Source organism: Hypanus sabinus, chromosome 1, assembly GCF_030144855.1.
Source record: "Hypanus sabinus isolate sHypSab1 chromosome 1, sHypSab1.hap1, whole genome shotgun sequence".
NCBI lineage: Eukaryota > Metazoa > Chordata > Chondrichthyes > Myliobatiformes > Dasyatidae > Hypanus > Hypanus sabinus.
Window position 1 is genome coordinate 141,797,452 of NC_082706.1, and position 16,636 is coordinate 141,814,087.

The 16,636-nt window shown below is 38.7% G+C and overlaps 1 protein-coding gene across 2 annotated transcripts in view; it reads right to left on the minus strand.

The window, feature by feature from the left end:
• The window catches only part of LOC132398237 (transcription initiation factor TFIID subunit 4-like), a 138,972-nt gene that overhangs the window by 90,148 nt on the left and 32,188 nt on the right, over positions 1 to 16,636 (minus strand). For both annotated transcript variants that reach the window (XM_059977372.1, XM_059977378.1), the window contains exons 7-8: positions 6,670 to 6,873; positions 4,512 to 4,647 (exon numbers count right to left, since the gene is read on the minus strand). In XM_059977372.1, the coding sequence (XP_059833355.1) occupies positions 4,512 to 4,647; positions 6,670 to 6,873 (340 nt within the window). The remainder of the gene's footprint in view (positions 1 to 4,511; positions 4,648 to 6,669; positions 6,874 to 16,636) is intronic.

The following is a 16,636-nucleotide window of genomic DNA, read 5'->3' on the forward strand; positions in this document are numbered from 1 at the left end:
TCTGTAAATATTTTTTACCTAATCTAGGATTTTTATTCTGCCATATATATGAGGAAATTTTTGAATCGACATTAGCAAAAAAAGATTTCGGAATAAAAATTGGTACCACTTGAAATATATATAAAAACTTGGCTAAAATAACCATCTCAATAGCATTAATCTGACCTATCAGAGATAAAGATACTGGTGACCATTTAGTAAACAAACATTTAATCTGGTAGATTAGGGGTAAAAAATTAACCTTAAGTAAGTCCTTATAGTTTTTTGTGATTTTAATTCCTAAATAAATGAGTCATTAACTAATTTAAAAGGTAAATTTCCATAAATTGGAACCTGTCTATTTAAAGGGAACAATTCACTCTTATTAAGATTTAATTTACACCCGGAAAAATTACTAAATTGAGCCAACAATGATATAACTGCAGGAATGGATTTCTCAGGATCACAAATAAATAATAATAAATCTGCATATAATGATAGCTTATGTATATCCGTCCCACGATTAATGCCAAAAATGTTCTGTGATTCTCTGATAGCAATTGCCAAGGGTTCTAAAGCAATATCAAATAATAATGGACTAAGAGAACAGCCTTGTCTAGTACCCCGAAATAAACGAAAAAAGGGAGATCTTTGATTGTTAGTAAGCGCTGAGGCTACTGGAGTATGATATATCAGTTTAATCCAGGAAATGAATGTCGGACTAAAATTAAACTTCTCAAGCACAGTAAATAAGTATGGCCATTCAACTCTATCAAATGCTTTCTCCGCATCTAATGAAATGACACATTCTGAAGTGCTATGTGAAGGAGTATAAACAATATTCAATAATCTAGCGTTGAAAAAATAGCGATTTTTAATAAAACCAGTTTGATCTTCCAAGATAATTTGAGGTAATACCTTCCCCAGCCTGGATGCCAGTAACTTGGAAAAGATCTTGGAATCTACATTCAACAAAGATATTGGTCTATAGGATGCACAGTCAGTAGGGTCTTTATCTTTCTTCAATAGTAAAGAAATGGAAGCTCTATAAAAAGATTGCGGCAGATTACCCAATCTAATTGCTTCTTCGAAAACCCAGCATAACCAAGGAGAAAGAGTAGCGGAAAAACATTTAAAAAATTCTACTGTATACCCACCTGGACCTGGTGCTTTCCCAGAATTCATAGAGGAAATAACCCCTTTAATTTCTGCACCCGTAATAGGAGTTTCTAATATTGAAAGATCATCTGATGATAATTTTGGAAAATTCAATTTCCCAAGAAAATCATACATGGTATTATAATCATGAGGGAATTCAGAATGATACAGGGAGGTATAAAAATCTTGAAAAGATTTGTTTATCTCATCATGGTCAACTGTCAGATCCCCATTCTGCTGACAAATCTTAGTAATTTGACGTATAACCAAAGCATTCTTCAATTGACTAGCTAACAGTTTACCCGATTTATCACTAAGTATATAAAAATCAGATCTGGTTTTCATTAATTGATTTTCAATCGAAGATGTAACTATGTTCCATTTGAAGTTCAACCCTTTGTTTGTAAAGCTCCTTACTAGGGATAGTCGAATATTTCTTGTCAATCTCTTTAATTTTATCAACCAATAAAAGAGTTTCCTTCTTAATGGACCAACGGAATAGGAGATCATCTGTCCACGTATATATGCTTTAAAAGTGTCCCAAAGCATTCCGCAAGAAATATCATCCGTGGAATTAGTTGAAAAGAAGAAATCGATCTGTTCCTTCATAAATTTAATAAAATCCGGATCTTGCAATAAGGTAGAATCAAATCGCCATTGTCTAGCACTAGAAGCTGTATCCGTAAATTTAATAGAAAGTTTTAATGGAGCATGGTCAGAGATGGCTATAATATCATAATTACAACCAATTACCGATGGAATAAAACAAGAGTCAATAAAAAAATAATCAATTCTCGAGTAGGAATGATAAACATGTGAGAAAAATGAAATCTCTTTGTCCTTAGAATGCCGAAATCTCCAAATATCGAAAATTCCATTATCAGTCAAAAAATAGTTAATATAAGCAGCCGACTTATTAGGTAAAGTCTGAGTAGATATAGATCTATCCAACAAAGGATTTAAACAACAAGTCACCACCCATTATTAACTTATATTCATTTAGATTAGGTAGAGAAGTAAATAAGGACTTAAAAAATCGGGATAATCCACATTTGGAGCATAAACATTAACCATAGCAACCTTTTTGTTAAAAAGTGAGCCAGTAATTAACAAAAATCTACCATTCGAATCTGAAAAAATATCGTGTTGGACAAATGCAATAGAGGAGTCAATAAAAATTGAAACTCCCTTTACTTTAGCATTCGAATTCGAATGGTACTGTTGACCCCCCCCCCCCCCCCCAAAACCTAAAAAAGCGATAATTGTCCTCTTTCCTCACATGAGTTTCTTGTGCAAATATAATATGTGCATTCAGTCTTTGGAATACTTTGAAAATCTTTTTCCATTTAATCGGATGGTTTAAGCCATTAGTATTCCAAGAGACAAAATTAATGGTCTGAGCCATATTTCTGAAATCAACCCTTTGGTATATAAAGGGTTAACCAAATTACGAACTCATGCACCCGGAAGAGGAACGAAAATAAGGGGCGGACCCGGAAGTGACGACATCGCGGACATTTCAGTAGTTTAAAATCAGCCCAAATGAAAAAACTAAAAAAAAACTGGTATAAAGAGCATAAGATTTAGAAAAAGACCCCCCACCCCCCAGCTAAGAGGAGAAAAGTTCTCCCCAGCCAGGAAAAGGCTGGGAAAAAAGAGGAATGAAACTAAATCTACCCCCATATCAGCAGAAGGCAACTCCGTATATAAAGGATAAAAAGAATCCACCAAAGCTCTAAAGAAGTAATAATCACTATACTAAAATCAAACTTCCTAATATAATTGCTAGTAAAAAAAAAACCAAAAATATAATCACTAGTAACTTATAAATCGGGTTAAAACTCAAACAAACCAAAAAAAAATTTAAACTGTGATAAGAAATGCATTATAGGAAGAAGACGAGAGAAAAAAAAAGCGAAATAAAAAAAAGCCAAAAATATTTTAGAGAAGAAGCCATCTTAGTAAAAAAAATTTGCCTTTGAAGGATTAATAATAATGACCAAAGATAAAGTACAGTGATTAAAGTAAAATAAAAAGATTAGTAACATAAAAAAAAACTTTAACTAGAGTATAACATATAGAGTAAACCTACACCAATAGCCAGAAACAGAATCTGGTTTTGGAAACAAAAACCATCTTGCAACGATCAAAATCACTCATTTATTAGAGATGAGAATCTGCAGCAGTAGGGAAGTTCTCATTCAGAAAGCTTCTCGCTTCAGATATAGAAAAGAAAACACGCCGAGATGCATTAGGAGGCAATATTCTGAGCTTCGCAGGGTATAAGAGCGCAGGTTTTAGATTTTTCTCATAACATTCGGACATCAGAGGTTTAAAAAGAAGCCTTGCCTTCATTACTTCTGGACTAAAATCCTCCACTAATCGAAAATTGACTTCTTGGAATTTGACCATCCCTACATGCTGAGCCACACGAATAAGTTGCTCTTTAACATGCACATAATGAAATCAGACAATTACAACCGGTGGTTTAGCTGAAGCACTTGGTGATTGACGCATAATTCTGTGAGCACGATCGAGTAACGGAGGATTGTCAGGGAATACAGAAGGGAACGCATCCTTTAAAAGTTGAGCAAAGTACTTTGAGGGGTCCCCTTGTTCAATAACTTCCGGGAGACCAAGTATGCGCAAGTTCTGTCTTCTGGACCGATTCTCAAAGTCGACACTCTTGGCTTTAAGTGTTTCCACCTGTTTAATCGTCTTTCTGCTCCAATTTTTCGATTATCAAGTCTCGCTTCCGAGCATCCTCTTGCAAAGTTGCGATTAGAGCTTGCTGCAGGTTAACTACTGAATCCGTCTTATCCATATAATCCTGAAAGGCCTTTATATCTTGTTTGAAAATTTGTCGTTGTTCTTCAAATTTTTCATTTAAAACCTCCAATAACATTTCATAAGTCAATTCAGTGCGCTTAGGATCGGTCTTTTTCTTCTTCCCGTTCCCGTTAGAATCTTTCCCAGATTCTCACCCTTTAGATCTCAGAGCCATTTCTGTATTCATTTCTTCAAAATTCACAATAGATTCTTAAAGATAAGTCCAAAAGAGTAGCAAGAATCTTTTGGTGTAGGTAAAAGTAAGTTAAATAAGGGTGATCATTGGTTAAAAAAAGTAAAGGTTATGGAGCAAATCTGAAACAGTGCTCACTCCACGAACGTCTCCTGCTGACCTCTCCACAATTTCATTTCACTTCATTCCGACTCCACACACTTAGATTTTAGAAACTTGCACAAATAGCTATCAGTATAGAACGTAGCAGGCAGAAAGCCTCAAGAGAACAACCTGATCTCTGACATCACCAACAGGCACACATCGTGATTTGGTTAAATTATTTCTGAACAACAACTGCATGCATCCATACCTCCTTGAACTGTTTTGACCTGTATTTGCGATACAGGCACAGTGATGTGGTTTAGAGGTCTTTGCAAAGTCACTGCTTGTGTCCTTGGCAGTATGCTTTCTTGTATTTTGGCAGGTGTTCCAGACTGTTGGACTACCTAAAAATGAATTGAATCGGGGTGAAACAAGTGCAGTGTGTTCTGAAGAATGACAAAACCATTTTGGAAACTCTGGTTTCTATATAGAAAAATTTTATCTCCAATTATTTTTCTATTTAATCAACAGACATTCGCACAATTCCTGTTGCTTGAAACGTGATTACATTTAATTCTGCCCAGTACTAAAAGTAAAAATACAGATCCAAATTGATGATCAATAGAATACTTCACAGCAGACTATTCTAGGGGTACAACACATAACAGCCTAGACTAATATCCAAGACTGAGTTTAAATTCAACACTTCAGTGACACAGAGCACAATCAAGCATACCATCTGTGCCAACCATGGTGCCAATCTAAACTAGTTATATCTGCCTACATATGGTTCCTCTATTCGCTGCTTGTTCACTTATCTGTCTAAATGCCTTGAACGTTGCCATTAGATCTATTTCTACAACCTCTCCTGGCAGCGTACATCAGGCACCTAACACTGAGCAAGAGAATCAGTATTCAGTGAAATAATCCAGCATTAAGATCAACTAATTAATTATAGAATTATTATAATTTAGCTAATATTGGGATATCATTTAATGGCCATCTCCAATTGTATTTGGGATGACTCAGTTGCTGAAATTCTTCAAGGTGCTACCACCTTTTTTATTAGGGTGGTAATCAGTATTAACTTGTTGTCATCAAGTACCTTACCTTGGTCATTTCAAAAGTCAGTTAGGAGTGAAGTACAACAATGTAGCCTTAGACATGAGCCCAGCCAAATGAATTCTAAGGGCATTAATGAGATAAGTGTAATGCCCTGGTTCATTTTTTTTCCACTGTTATGCTATTTAATATTTGAATTTGTGGTGTTCGGTGCAGGCTGCTTGTTTGGATTACTGTTGAAGATAAGAGATAGCAGAATTGTGTGCCATTCAATTAGGATGGCTGAATTAGAGGGAGGGTTCTCTGGTGAGGAACACTAAGGTTGGGCTTGGGGCTGTTGTTAAGGGAATGAAGAGAGAAGACATCAGAGAGAAGAGGCTGTAGGATTTGACCTGGAACGGGGCCGTGATTCGATGGAACCAGAGTGTTTCAAAAGTTTCACAAAAATTCTGATAGCTTCCTTGTCACCTATACTATTATAAACTTTTGAGTTCCCATGTTATTCTATTAACTGAATTTAAACTCTCCAGATACCATAATGGGACTAATACATTCAGACCTCAATCCTTTTCCATTGTCACCATGACCTTCAAATTAACTTGTCATTGATTCACTTGCATCTGTCAGGGAAGGATATCAAATTTGACTTATTTACCTCGTATGTGCCTATAAGCACCTTCAGACCCATATTTAAACACGGTTGACCCTTAAATGTCTGTTAAAATAGCCAACAAGTTGCTCCTGTACAAAAGGTTAAGAACTTTAAAAGTTGGAGGGCATTTGTAAAGATGTTTTACAGTGTTTATATAGCAGTCATGAGACTATACCTGGAATATTCCACTTCAAACTAACATGGAGGCCAAGCAAAAAAGTAGACCAGCCATGAAAGGTTTGCCTTATCAAACGTGCAGCAGCTGCAAGGTCAAATCATCCTGGTCAATTGTATGTACTTTTAATCTTAAACACTGACCTGACTAACACCATTTTGCAAAGAAGAATAGCCAAGACCACTTGGCCTACAATATGAACACATACATTAAGAGCTAGTGTCAACCACTTGGCCCATCAAGCCAGTTTCACCACAAATATGTCTAATCTAATTGTAATTTGATGATTGCTCTTTGAAGCCAACTAGCTGTACTCTTCCTTGTCATTCCTCTCCATGTGTGTATCACATTCTCTTCGATTGGCCTTTAAGCAAAGCATTCCAGGTCACGTATTAAAACTGCCTTCTCCTCACTTCTTCAGTCAATTACCTTGAAAGGTATGAGATTTCAGTCACATATTATCCTTCTTAATAAGTGCTTTATGAATAACATTGATTACAATTCCTTATTTGCAATAGTGGTATGGGAAATTCTTACCATCTGGGCCCTGGCCTGCAGGGGTTTAGCCTGCTGTGCAGTACTAGCTGCCTTGACTGTTCTTGTAGCCTGCTCTGGGTGGGGAGGCTTGGATACTCCAGATGCAACTGCAAGCGTCGTTGCTGGAGTTTCAGGTTTCTGTAGGCACTGCTGAATGAAGGCCTGTGAGTTTGGCATCAGCTTGCGTAAGGCAGGTAAACTTCGCTGTGGAATGAAAAGTTTACACAAGATATTGAGATTACTGTTTCCAAACTGTAAATAGCTTCTAGACCGCTAATTGAGGTCCAGACTAATGATCCAAATAAACAAATTTATATCCTTTAAATTCAGTTAATTAAGTAAATCTGAAACGTAATAAAAAAAACAATGATGTGACCATGCAACTATGAGATTATTAGAAATCGCATCTGGTTCATCGATGGAGCTTCAGGGAAGGAAATATGCTCTTTTTGCACTGTGCCCTACTTGCAACTTCAGACATACGAACTGAAGTGGTTCAGCCAGTTGCAACAGAAATGCAGAGCACAGCCAGAGCTCACCATCATGCAAACCACAATATCAGGTAAGGTACTGGCAGAAATCTCAAGACAATTCAGGATGGGCGGCAAATGCCTGATTTGCAAGGTATTCACAACCAGTGTGTGAATAAACATGAGGCCTTTTGACACAAGATTGTTTCCACTTAACTCAAGATAAATTGAAACTATAAAATCTCTGCTAGCTGCAAGATTAAGCAGCAGAGATTAAGTTGACACACCAACTTCAGTTATTCAGTTTTCAGCTTTAGAATGAGTGAACAAAAGTTGACCTTTGACCTGTTAAATTTTATTTCTTTCAAGGGATATTGTCCAATCTGTCCAGTATTTCTAACTAAGTTTTGCTACACCAGTGGGTGTAATTTGTTATCTTTATCCAATTTATTGAAAGTCTTTGAAGTAATATCTATGATGAATAAAGGGGCAGTGTATGTACAAAGAATACCCCATGATGTCTGTGATAAACATGGTGCTGAATTCAGTTGAAACTATTTTGCTGATTAATGCCCTGGTTAAGATTTTTATTGCTAATGTTGTCACGTACTTCATTTAGTAGTTTTCTGTAAAAGCAGTGAATCCTGCTGGTAGAATGTTTTGGTTTCAGCTAAGATAAAGGGCAATGATGTTCGACTCAGGAATGCTGTGTCAGCCAATCAGGATGGTGGAATTGAAGGAACGTTCTAGAGGGAGCTGGGCAGAGAGAGGTTTGTGGTCTTTTCTGGCAGGAGATGAAGAGAGAAGATCGGAAGAGACGGCCAAAGGATTTGATCCAATGGGAAGATGCAATTGCAAGCAGTGCTCCACAAGAACAAGGTGTCCAAGATAGGAAGTTCTGCTAATGATTGGTGAGAATTCAGCACTGTGAGTAATGGTCATAATTAGCTTTCGGAAAATACGAGCTCCGATGCATTTAGATTGGTTTAACTGTAATGGACCCTACTTTTCTTTTAATAACTGTCAATAAAGCTGAAATTAGTAAATACACTTTCTTTATAATTGTATGCTGTGTACTGTTATTTCTTGCCAACTGATAATTGTGTATGGCCGTATTTACAACTTTCCTGTTTGACTGAACCCAAATCATACAGACCCGAGACGAGTATTATTTAAGAAAGGTAGGCTTCTCACGACTGTTAGCAGAGTTTGCTAGCAAGCCAAGTTTGTATACAAGCCCAGTGGTGCTGTTACAATCCATATCTCTTTATCTCGGCATATTCATGTGTCTACCTAGCAGCTTCTTAAAGACCATTATCACATTTGCTTCCACCACTATACTTGCAGACTGATCCAGACAGCTACCACTCCAAAATAAAGCTTGTCCTGCACATCTCCCTTAAAAGTTTCCTGTATAAGAGCATGCCCTGATACTTGAAATATCTGACTTCCTAACCTATCTATCAGGTCTTCTCCAGTATCTGATACTCAATACTACAGAAAAACCAACCAGTGTATGTCCAACCTCTCCTTATAGCTCATGTTCTCTAATCCAAGCAGCATCCTGTTATGTCCTCCCAAGCCTCCATGTCTTTCTGTGGAGTAACCAGAAGAGAACACAGTACTCCGTCTGACCTGAATGAAATTTATTCTAGCTGCAATATGAAGTGTAGGTGCTATATTCAGGCTTTTTTTAAAAAAAGGTCATTTGATAAAGTGCTAATAAATATGATATGGTAAATGAAATACTATTTTTCAGGACATGATAACTTAAGCCGGAGAAATGATTAGTTGGTTAACAGGAAACAACATGCAGAAATGTGTCTTTTTCTGTTTGGCAAAAGCAACAATCAGTGTGCAACACAGGAATCAGTACTGAGCCTCCATTATTACTTCATAGTTTATAAAAACACTTGAAGACACCATAGCACAGATGTTAAATTTGCTAATGACACAAATATAGGTAGTTGCAAATAGGAATGAAGAGACTACTGGTACATTAAGTGAATGAGAAGAGATCTGGAAAATGCTATACTGCAAGGTAAAAGGTAAAATTGTTCTTTTTGGCACAAAAAGAAAGCAAATTAGCCAAATAGCAAGTGATTGTAGCACTCTGAGAAAAGGAACATGGCGTGAATCAATTATTCAGGAAAGATTAGTATACAGGTAATTAGGCAAAAAATTGATACAGCATGGTAACAGACCCTTCCGATCCAAAAGCTTGCACCACCCAGCTTCACCTATGTGACCAACCAGCCTTCTAACCCAAACATCTTTGCACCCAGGGGAAACCCACGTGGTCATGGAGAGCATGCACAAACTCTTTATAATAAAGACAGTGGCAGAATTGAACTGAGGCTGCTAGCACTGTAATAGTATTAGGCTAACCACTACTCTACCATGTCTTGCCCAATTACAAATGTTATTGTTTAATGAGACAAGAACTGAATACAGTAGAAGATAATACCAGTTTTATGGAGAATCAGCGAGACCACATCTATAGTACTATAATTCCACCAATTCACTAAGTGTAGTTTGGGCAAGGTTTATTAGATCAGTACCTGAAGTGAGCAAGTTACTGTTGTAGAGGGGTTGCAGAATCTTATCCACTGGAGTTACTGTTTAAAATAAAGAACTGACCATTTGAGAAATGAAGTAAATAAGTTTTATGAACAGCTTTTTCTACTGTGCTATCAGATTTCTTAAGTCTATGAACACTACCCTATTATTCCTTTTTATTGTAGAACTTATTATTTTTGTAATTTATAAATCCATCTCTTTGCAATATACTGCTGCTGCAAAACAATAAACTTCACATTACATGTCAGTAATTTGGGTGGTGATACATCGCTACCAAAGGAGGTACAAGGCTAACCTTCTCTCCACTAGCCTGCAGTAAGGAGTAGCATCTACTTAGCCCCCTGATCAGGGTCACTTGCCTTTCACAAGTCCTCATTATGTGACCACTGATGCCAGGCAGAATATCTGTGAAGTGTATTGATAATTGCTGGCATTACCTGTCCGGTAAAGACACCGTCCAGAAGGCAACGGCAAACCATTTCTGCAGAAAATTTGCCAAGAACAATTACAGTCACAAGACCATGATCAGCAAAGTCATATAACACAGCACATAATAATAATGATGAGGTCAGTAATAGTAAATCTGATTCTCTCGAATGGTCGCAAGTCCATGGAAATCTCCCCAAAGGAAACCAAAAGTGATCATCAAAATAATTTTTTTGAGGCAGAAGTGGATAAACTCTTGATAAACACTTGATAAACAAGAAATTTAGAGGTAAGAGGTAGAGAATGCTAAATTTGCATAAACAAGGCTATAATTAAGGAAGCTATGGTCTTATTAAAAGAAAACAGAAGCTCAAGAAACATTACTGTTCTGAGTTACTATTTTGCAAGATCTTTCATACAGGACTTGATTTTATTGTGACTCCAGTTCCTTGAACAATCCTTCCTGCTATTGCCCAATAGCTAATCAATAGTTCCATCCCCAGCTCAACACTATATTCAAGTCTTTTGAAGCTTCTATTAAAGATGTGTTCATTACTTTTTCAGGCAGCACATTCCTGATAACATCCTTCAAATAATCAACAGAAGAAAGAGAACAAATCTTTCTCCAGTTGTGCTGAGTACAAATGCTCTTCAGATCACTGAAAGTCTTGTGAGCAAGGCAGCACACTTCAAGGACTACTGAAGCTTTGAGGTGATTAATGTTGCAGTCAAGTAAAAATGGTCAAACTATTGCTTTGAAATGCCAACTACAAATGAATGGTCACCTGAAATCCAATACATTCAACCAAATGGAAATCAAAGTAAAAGGGATTGCAAAAACTTAAGGAACTGAGTGATTAGACTGTCATGTGTTCATCTCAATGAAACAAATCTGATGACTATAGAGGTTCAGCAAGAAGATTTAACTGTTTTCCAAAATTAATACTGAGTGCAAGTAATGTTTTCCTACCAGGAGGATACAAGTGTAAAGGGATAAGGGTCAGCAATACAGCATGGAAAAGGGCCCTTCACCAAAGCTGACTGTGACACCCACCCCATTTTCCTGTATTTTGGACCAAATCCCAATTCCTTTCTTATCTAAGTATCTGCCCAAAAACCCTTCAATCATTATAGTTGCACTTGTCTTTGCCACTTCCTCTGGCCACCACCCCGTCTGGAAAAACTTCGTCCCATTAAATTTTTCCCCTCTGATCTCAAACCTATGCACTATAGCTTTAAAATACTGTAGCCTGGGAGAAATACTGTCTGCCTACCCCATCTAAGCCCCTAATTTAAAAAAACCTTCATTCCCTCAATGTCTGCACTCTGGGGAGACTAATCTTTCCTTGTAACTAAGATCTTTCTTTCCTGCCAACGTCCTGTTCAATCTCTTCTGTACTCCTCCTGGTGTCACCACATCCTTTTTATAGTATGGTGACAACTGAACACAATATTCCAAGTGTGGCCACACCATAGGATGTCCCATTTCTTGCACTCAAAGCCTCAGCCTATGAAGGCAATCAAACTAAATACCTACACTCACTTATCTACCCATGTCATGGAGCTATGTACTTGCACCCTAAGTTTCCTCCGTGCATCAAAATTTCTGAGGACTCCACTATTTATTGTGTATGTTTTTGTAGTTTTAGAGAACCCAAAATGCAATACCTCAGAGGTTTAGAATAATATAGAAACATAGAAAACCTACAACACAATACAGGCCCTTCAGCCCACAAGGGTGTGCTGAACATGTCTCTACCCTAGAAATTACTAGACTTACCTATAGCCCTCTATTTTTCTAAGTTCCATGTACCTATCCAAAAGTCTCTTAAAAGACCCTATCGTATCCGCCTCCACCTTTGCCAGCAGCTCATTCCACGCACTCACCACTCCCTGAATAAAAAAAAACCTCACCCCTGACATCTCCTCCGTACCTACTCCTCAGCACCTTAAACCTGTGTCCTTTTGTGGCAACCATGTCAGCCCTGGGAAAACGCCTCTGACTATCCACACGATCAATGCCTCTCAACATCTTATACACCTCTATCAGGTCACCTCTCATCCTCCATTGCTCGAAGGAGAAAAGACTGAGTTCACTCAACCTATCCTCATAAGACATGTTCCCCAATCCAGGCACCATCCTTGGAAATCTCCTCTGCACCCTTTCTATGGCTTCCACATCCTTCCTGTAGTGAGGCAACCAAAACTGAACACAGTACTCCAAGTGGGGTCTGACCAGGGACCTATATAGAGGCAACATTATCTCTCGGCTCCTAAATTCAATTCCACGATTGATGAGGGCCAATACACTGTACGCCTTCTTAACCACTGAGTCAACGTGCGCAGCTGCTTCGAGCATCCTATGGACTCGGACCCCAAGATCCCTCTGATCCTCCATCTGCCAAGAGTCTTACCATTAATATTATATTCTGCCATCATATTTGACCTACCAAAATGAACCACTTCACACTTATCTGGGTTGAACTCCATCTGCCACTTCTCAGTCCAGTTTTGCATCCTATCAATGTCCCGATGTAACCTCTGACAGCCCTCCACTCTATTGACAACATCTCCAACCTTAGTGTCTTTGGCAAACTTATTAACCCATCCCACCACTTCCTCATCCAGGTCATTTATAAAAATCACGAAGAGTAAGGGTCCCAGAAAAGATCCCTGAGGCACACCACTTATGACCGATCTCCATGCAGAATATGACCCATCTACAACCACTCTTTGCCTTCTGTGGGCAAGCCAGTTCTGGATCCACAAAGCAATGTCCCTTTGGTTCCCATGCCTCCTTACTTTCTCAATAAGCCTTGTATGGGGTACCTATCAAATGCCTTGTTGAAATCCATATACATTACATCTACTGCTCTTCCTTCATCAATGTTTAGTCACATCCTCAAAAAATTCAATCAGGCTCATAAGGCACAACCTGCCTTTGACAAAGCCGTGCTGACTATTCCTAATCATATTATACCTCTCCAAATGTTCATAAATCCTGCCTCTCAAGATCTTCTCCATCAACTTACCAAACACTGAGGTAAGACTCACTGGTCTATAAATTCCTGGTGTATCTCTACTCCCTTTTTTGAATAAGGGAACAACATTCACAACCCTCCAATCCTCCAGAACCTCGCCTGTCCCTATTGATGACACAAAGATTACTGCCCGAGGCTCAGTAATCTCCTCCCTCACCTCCCACAGTAGCCTGGGGTACATCTCATACAGGCCCGGCAACTTATCCCACTTGACATATCTAACAAAAGCTCTGTTTCTTAATATCTACATGCTCAAGCTTTTCAATCTGCTGCAAGTCATCACTATTATCAACAAGAGCCTTTTCCATAGTGAATACTGAAGTATTCATTAAGTACCTCTGCTATTTCCTCCAATTTCATACACACTTTCCTACTGTCACATTTGATAGGTCTTATTCTTTCACGTCTTATTCTCCATCACATATTTGTAGAATGTCTTGGGGTTTGCCTTAATCCTGCCCACCAAGGCCTTCTTATGGATCCTTCTGGCTCTCCTAATTTCCTTCTTTTAGCTTCTTCCTGGTAGCCTTATAATCTTCTAAATCTCTAACATTACCTAGCTCTCTGAGCCTTCTGTAAGCATTTCTTTTCTTCTTGACCAGATTTATTACAGCCTTTGTACACCACAGTTCCTACACCCTACCATAACTTCCGTCTCATTGAAACGCACATATGCAGAACGTCACACAAATATTCCCTGAACATTTGCCACATTTCTACTATACTTTTCCTTGAGAACATCTGTTTCCAATTTAAGCTTCCAATTTCCTGCCTGATAGCCTCATAATTCCCCTTACTCCAATTTTCTAACACTTTTCTAACTTGTCTGTTCCTCTCTCTCCAATGCTATGGTAAAGGAGATAGAATTATGATCACTATCTCCAAAATGCTCTCCCACCGAGAGATATGACACCTGACCAGGTTCATTTCCCATCTGCCATTACTCTGCCCAATTTTCCAACTGATCTTTGAGTTTCAGTAGCCTTAGGCAACTTTCTATGTTGTCCTCAACTCCACAAATCTTTGTGACATCAGCAAACTTACTTCAGACCACAGATATTTTCATCTAATCATTTATATACAGCAAAGTTGCCACCGAGGATCCATAAGGTACATCATTAGTTACTGATCCAGTTTCTCAAGATTCCTGGGTCATGCATCTACCAACTCTACATGCATTTGCTGATTCTTACTTACGGTCTTAATCATGCTTTTCAAAGAATTTATCCATGTTGTTCACCTCAAATTCTCACTATAGTGGCAAGCTTTAATTTTACCTGGTATATTCAAGATTCCTGACTTCATTTATGAGTGATGGTTTACATTGATAACGTGACCTGGAATGACACACTAACTCCATTCTTCAAGATGCAACAAAATCCTTCCTTTTCAGAGCAGATAGCAGAGTATTCTCTCAAATCTCGTTGCAGTGTCAGCTCAAACATAAGAATATAGAGTAATGCAACATGGAGACAGGCCCTTTGGCCCAACAGATCCATGCTGTCAGCATTCTCCCTGGTAGTCCCAGTTGCCCACATTCAGCCCAAAACACTCCTAGCCTCTCCCCTCTCTGTATCTGTCCAAAAGACTTTTAAACGATGTTGTGAAATGATCTGTACAGATGGCATGCAAAACAAAGCTTTTCGCATTACACGCAACAACGTTAAACCAATTACTAATGACCAGTCACCACTGGGTCTGAATCCTGGAACTCCCTCCCCAATAACACTGTGATCCGCAACAAGAATTAAGCTGTCTCTCTTGAGGCACATTTGGTACACAAATGCTAGAATATATTTTTATTTAAAATTAAAATCACTCATGTACAGTACTGCATTCAAGTACTTAACTTGCATCTACACCAGGGAAATAAACTAGTCTTAGCCTCAACATCAGCTAGCACTTTAAATAAATAAGTACTCATCAATACCATACTACAGAATTGGATTTGCACCACTGTTCTCAGTAGATGCCATTAGTGCTCTCTCGTGGCACCGAAGTACTATTTCAGATTATAATGGTTTTAGTGTGTTTGACTCCTTTAAGGACGAAGCAACACTTGCATCTTCCAAAACAGGTTTAGACTAAGGATTAAATCCTTTGTGTAAGGATTGGAGACAACAGAGTGCAGATGTTGAAATCTGGAGTATGTTTCTTTCCTTATTGGCACTGAGCTAGAACAGTGAGAATAGATCCCAGGTCAGTGGTGTGTTCCTCTTACAAGATGTGGGAAATCTGGGAGACCTCCAGCGGGAGGGAGAGGAGCTGTGGGGGGGTGGGGGCTTTGGGGTTCTAACATTTAACTGTTGTTCATTCTTGGGGCACTCCTCTGGTTGCAAAGAAACAGCATTTCAAGATGTATATTGCATACCTTTTTCTGACATTAAATTGTACCTTGAACCTTTGAATGCAGCTGCTTATAGTGTTAGGGAACCGCAGCTGTAAGAACTATGACTCATTCAGGAGAACAAGGAATTGACAGATAGAAGCCACAGGTAGGCAGTCTCCCCTAAGCTGCAGGATACAGATAGCTGGCTGACTATCAGGAGAGGGAAAGGAAATACAGTGCAGTGTACCCGTGGCTATTCGCATTATTAACAAATATAACACTCTGGACACTGTTGCAGGAGAACAACCAACCGGGGAAAGCTGCAGAAACCACATTTCTGGCACCAGGTCTGACTCTGGCTCAGAAGGGAGTGGGGAGAAGAGGAGAGCAATAGTGATAGGGGATTCAATAGTTAGAGGAACAGACAGGAGACTATGGACATGAAAGAGACACATGGATGTTGTGTTGCCTTCCAGATGTCAGGGTCAGTGACATCTCAAGTTTAGACAACGGCATTCTTAAGGGAGAGGGTGAGCAGCCAGAAGTTGTACACCCTGGTACCAACAACATAGGTGCAAAAAGGAATGAGGTTATGAAGAACAAAGATGGGGAGCTAGGGTGGAAGTAAAAAGCAGGACTTCAAAATCTTTGGCTTGCTGCTTGTGCTAAGCACCAGCGAGGGTATAAATAGAATGATATAGCAGATGAATGTGCAGCTGAAGAACTAAGGCAGGGGACAGCACTTCAGATTTGTGGATTGTTGGATCTCTTCTTGGTAAGGTATGACCTGTACAAAATGGACAGGAACACATGAATTCATAAAAGACCAATATCCTTGCGGACAGGTTGCGACAGCTGTGGGGAGGGGTTAAAACCAGGCTGGCAAGGGATGGAAACAAAAAAACTGAGGTCAGGGGATTGAGCAGTTGGTATACAGGAGAATGTAGAGAGTTGGTACAGAAGGACAAGTAATTGATAAATGCAGTCAGTTGGATGGGTTGAAATGTGCCCACTTTAATGCAAAAAATATCAGGAACAAGGTGAACTTAGAACATGGATCAGTACATGCAACTATGCCATTGTGGCCATTACTTACACTTGGCTGTCCCAAGTTCAGCAAT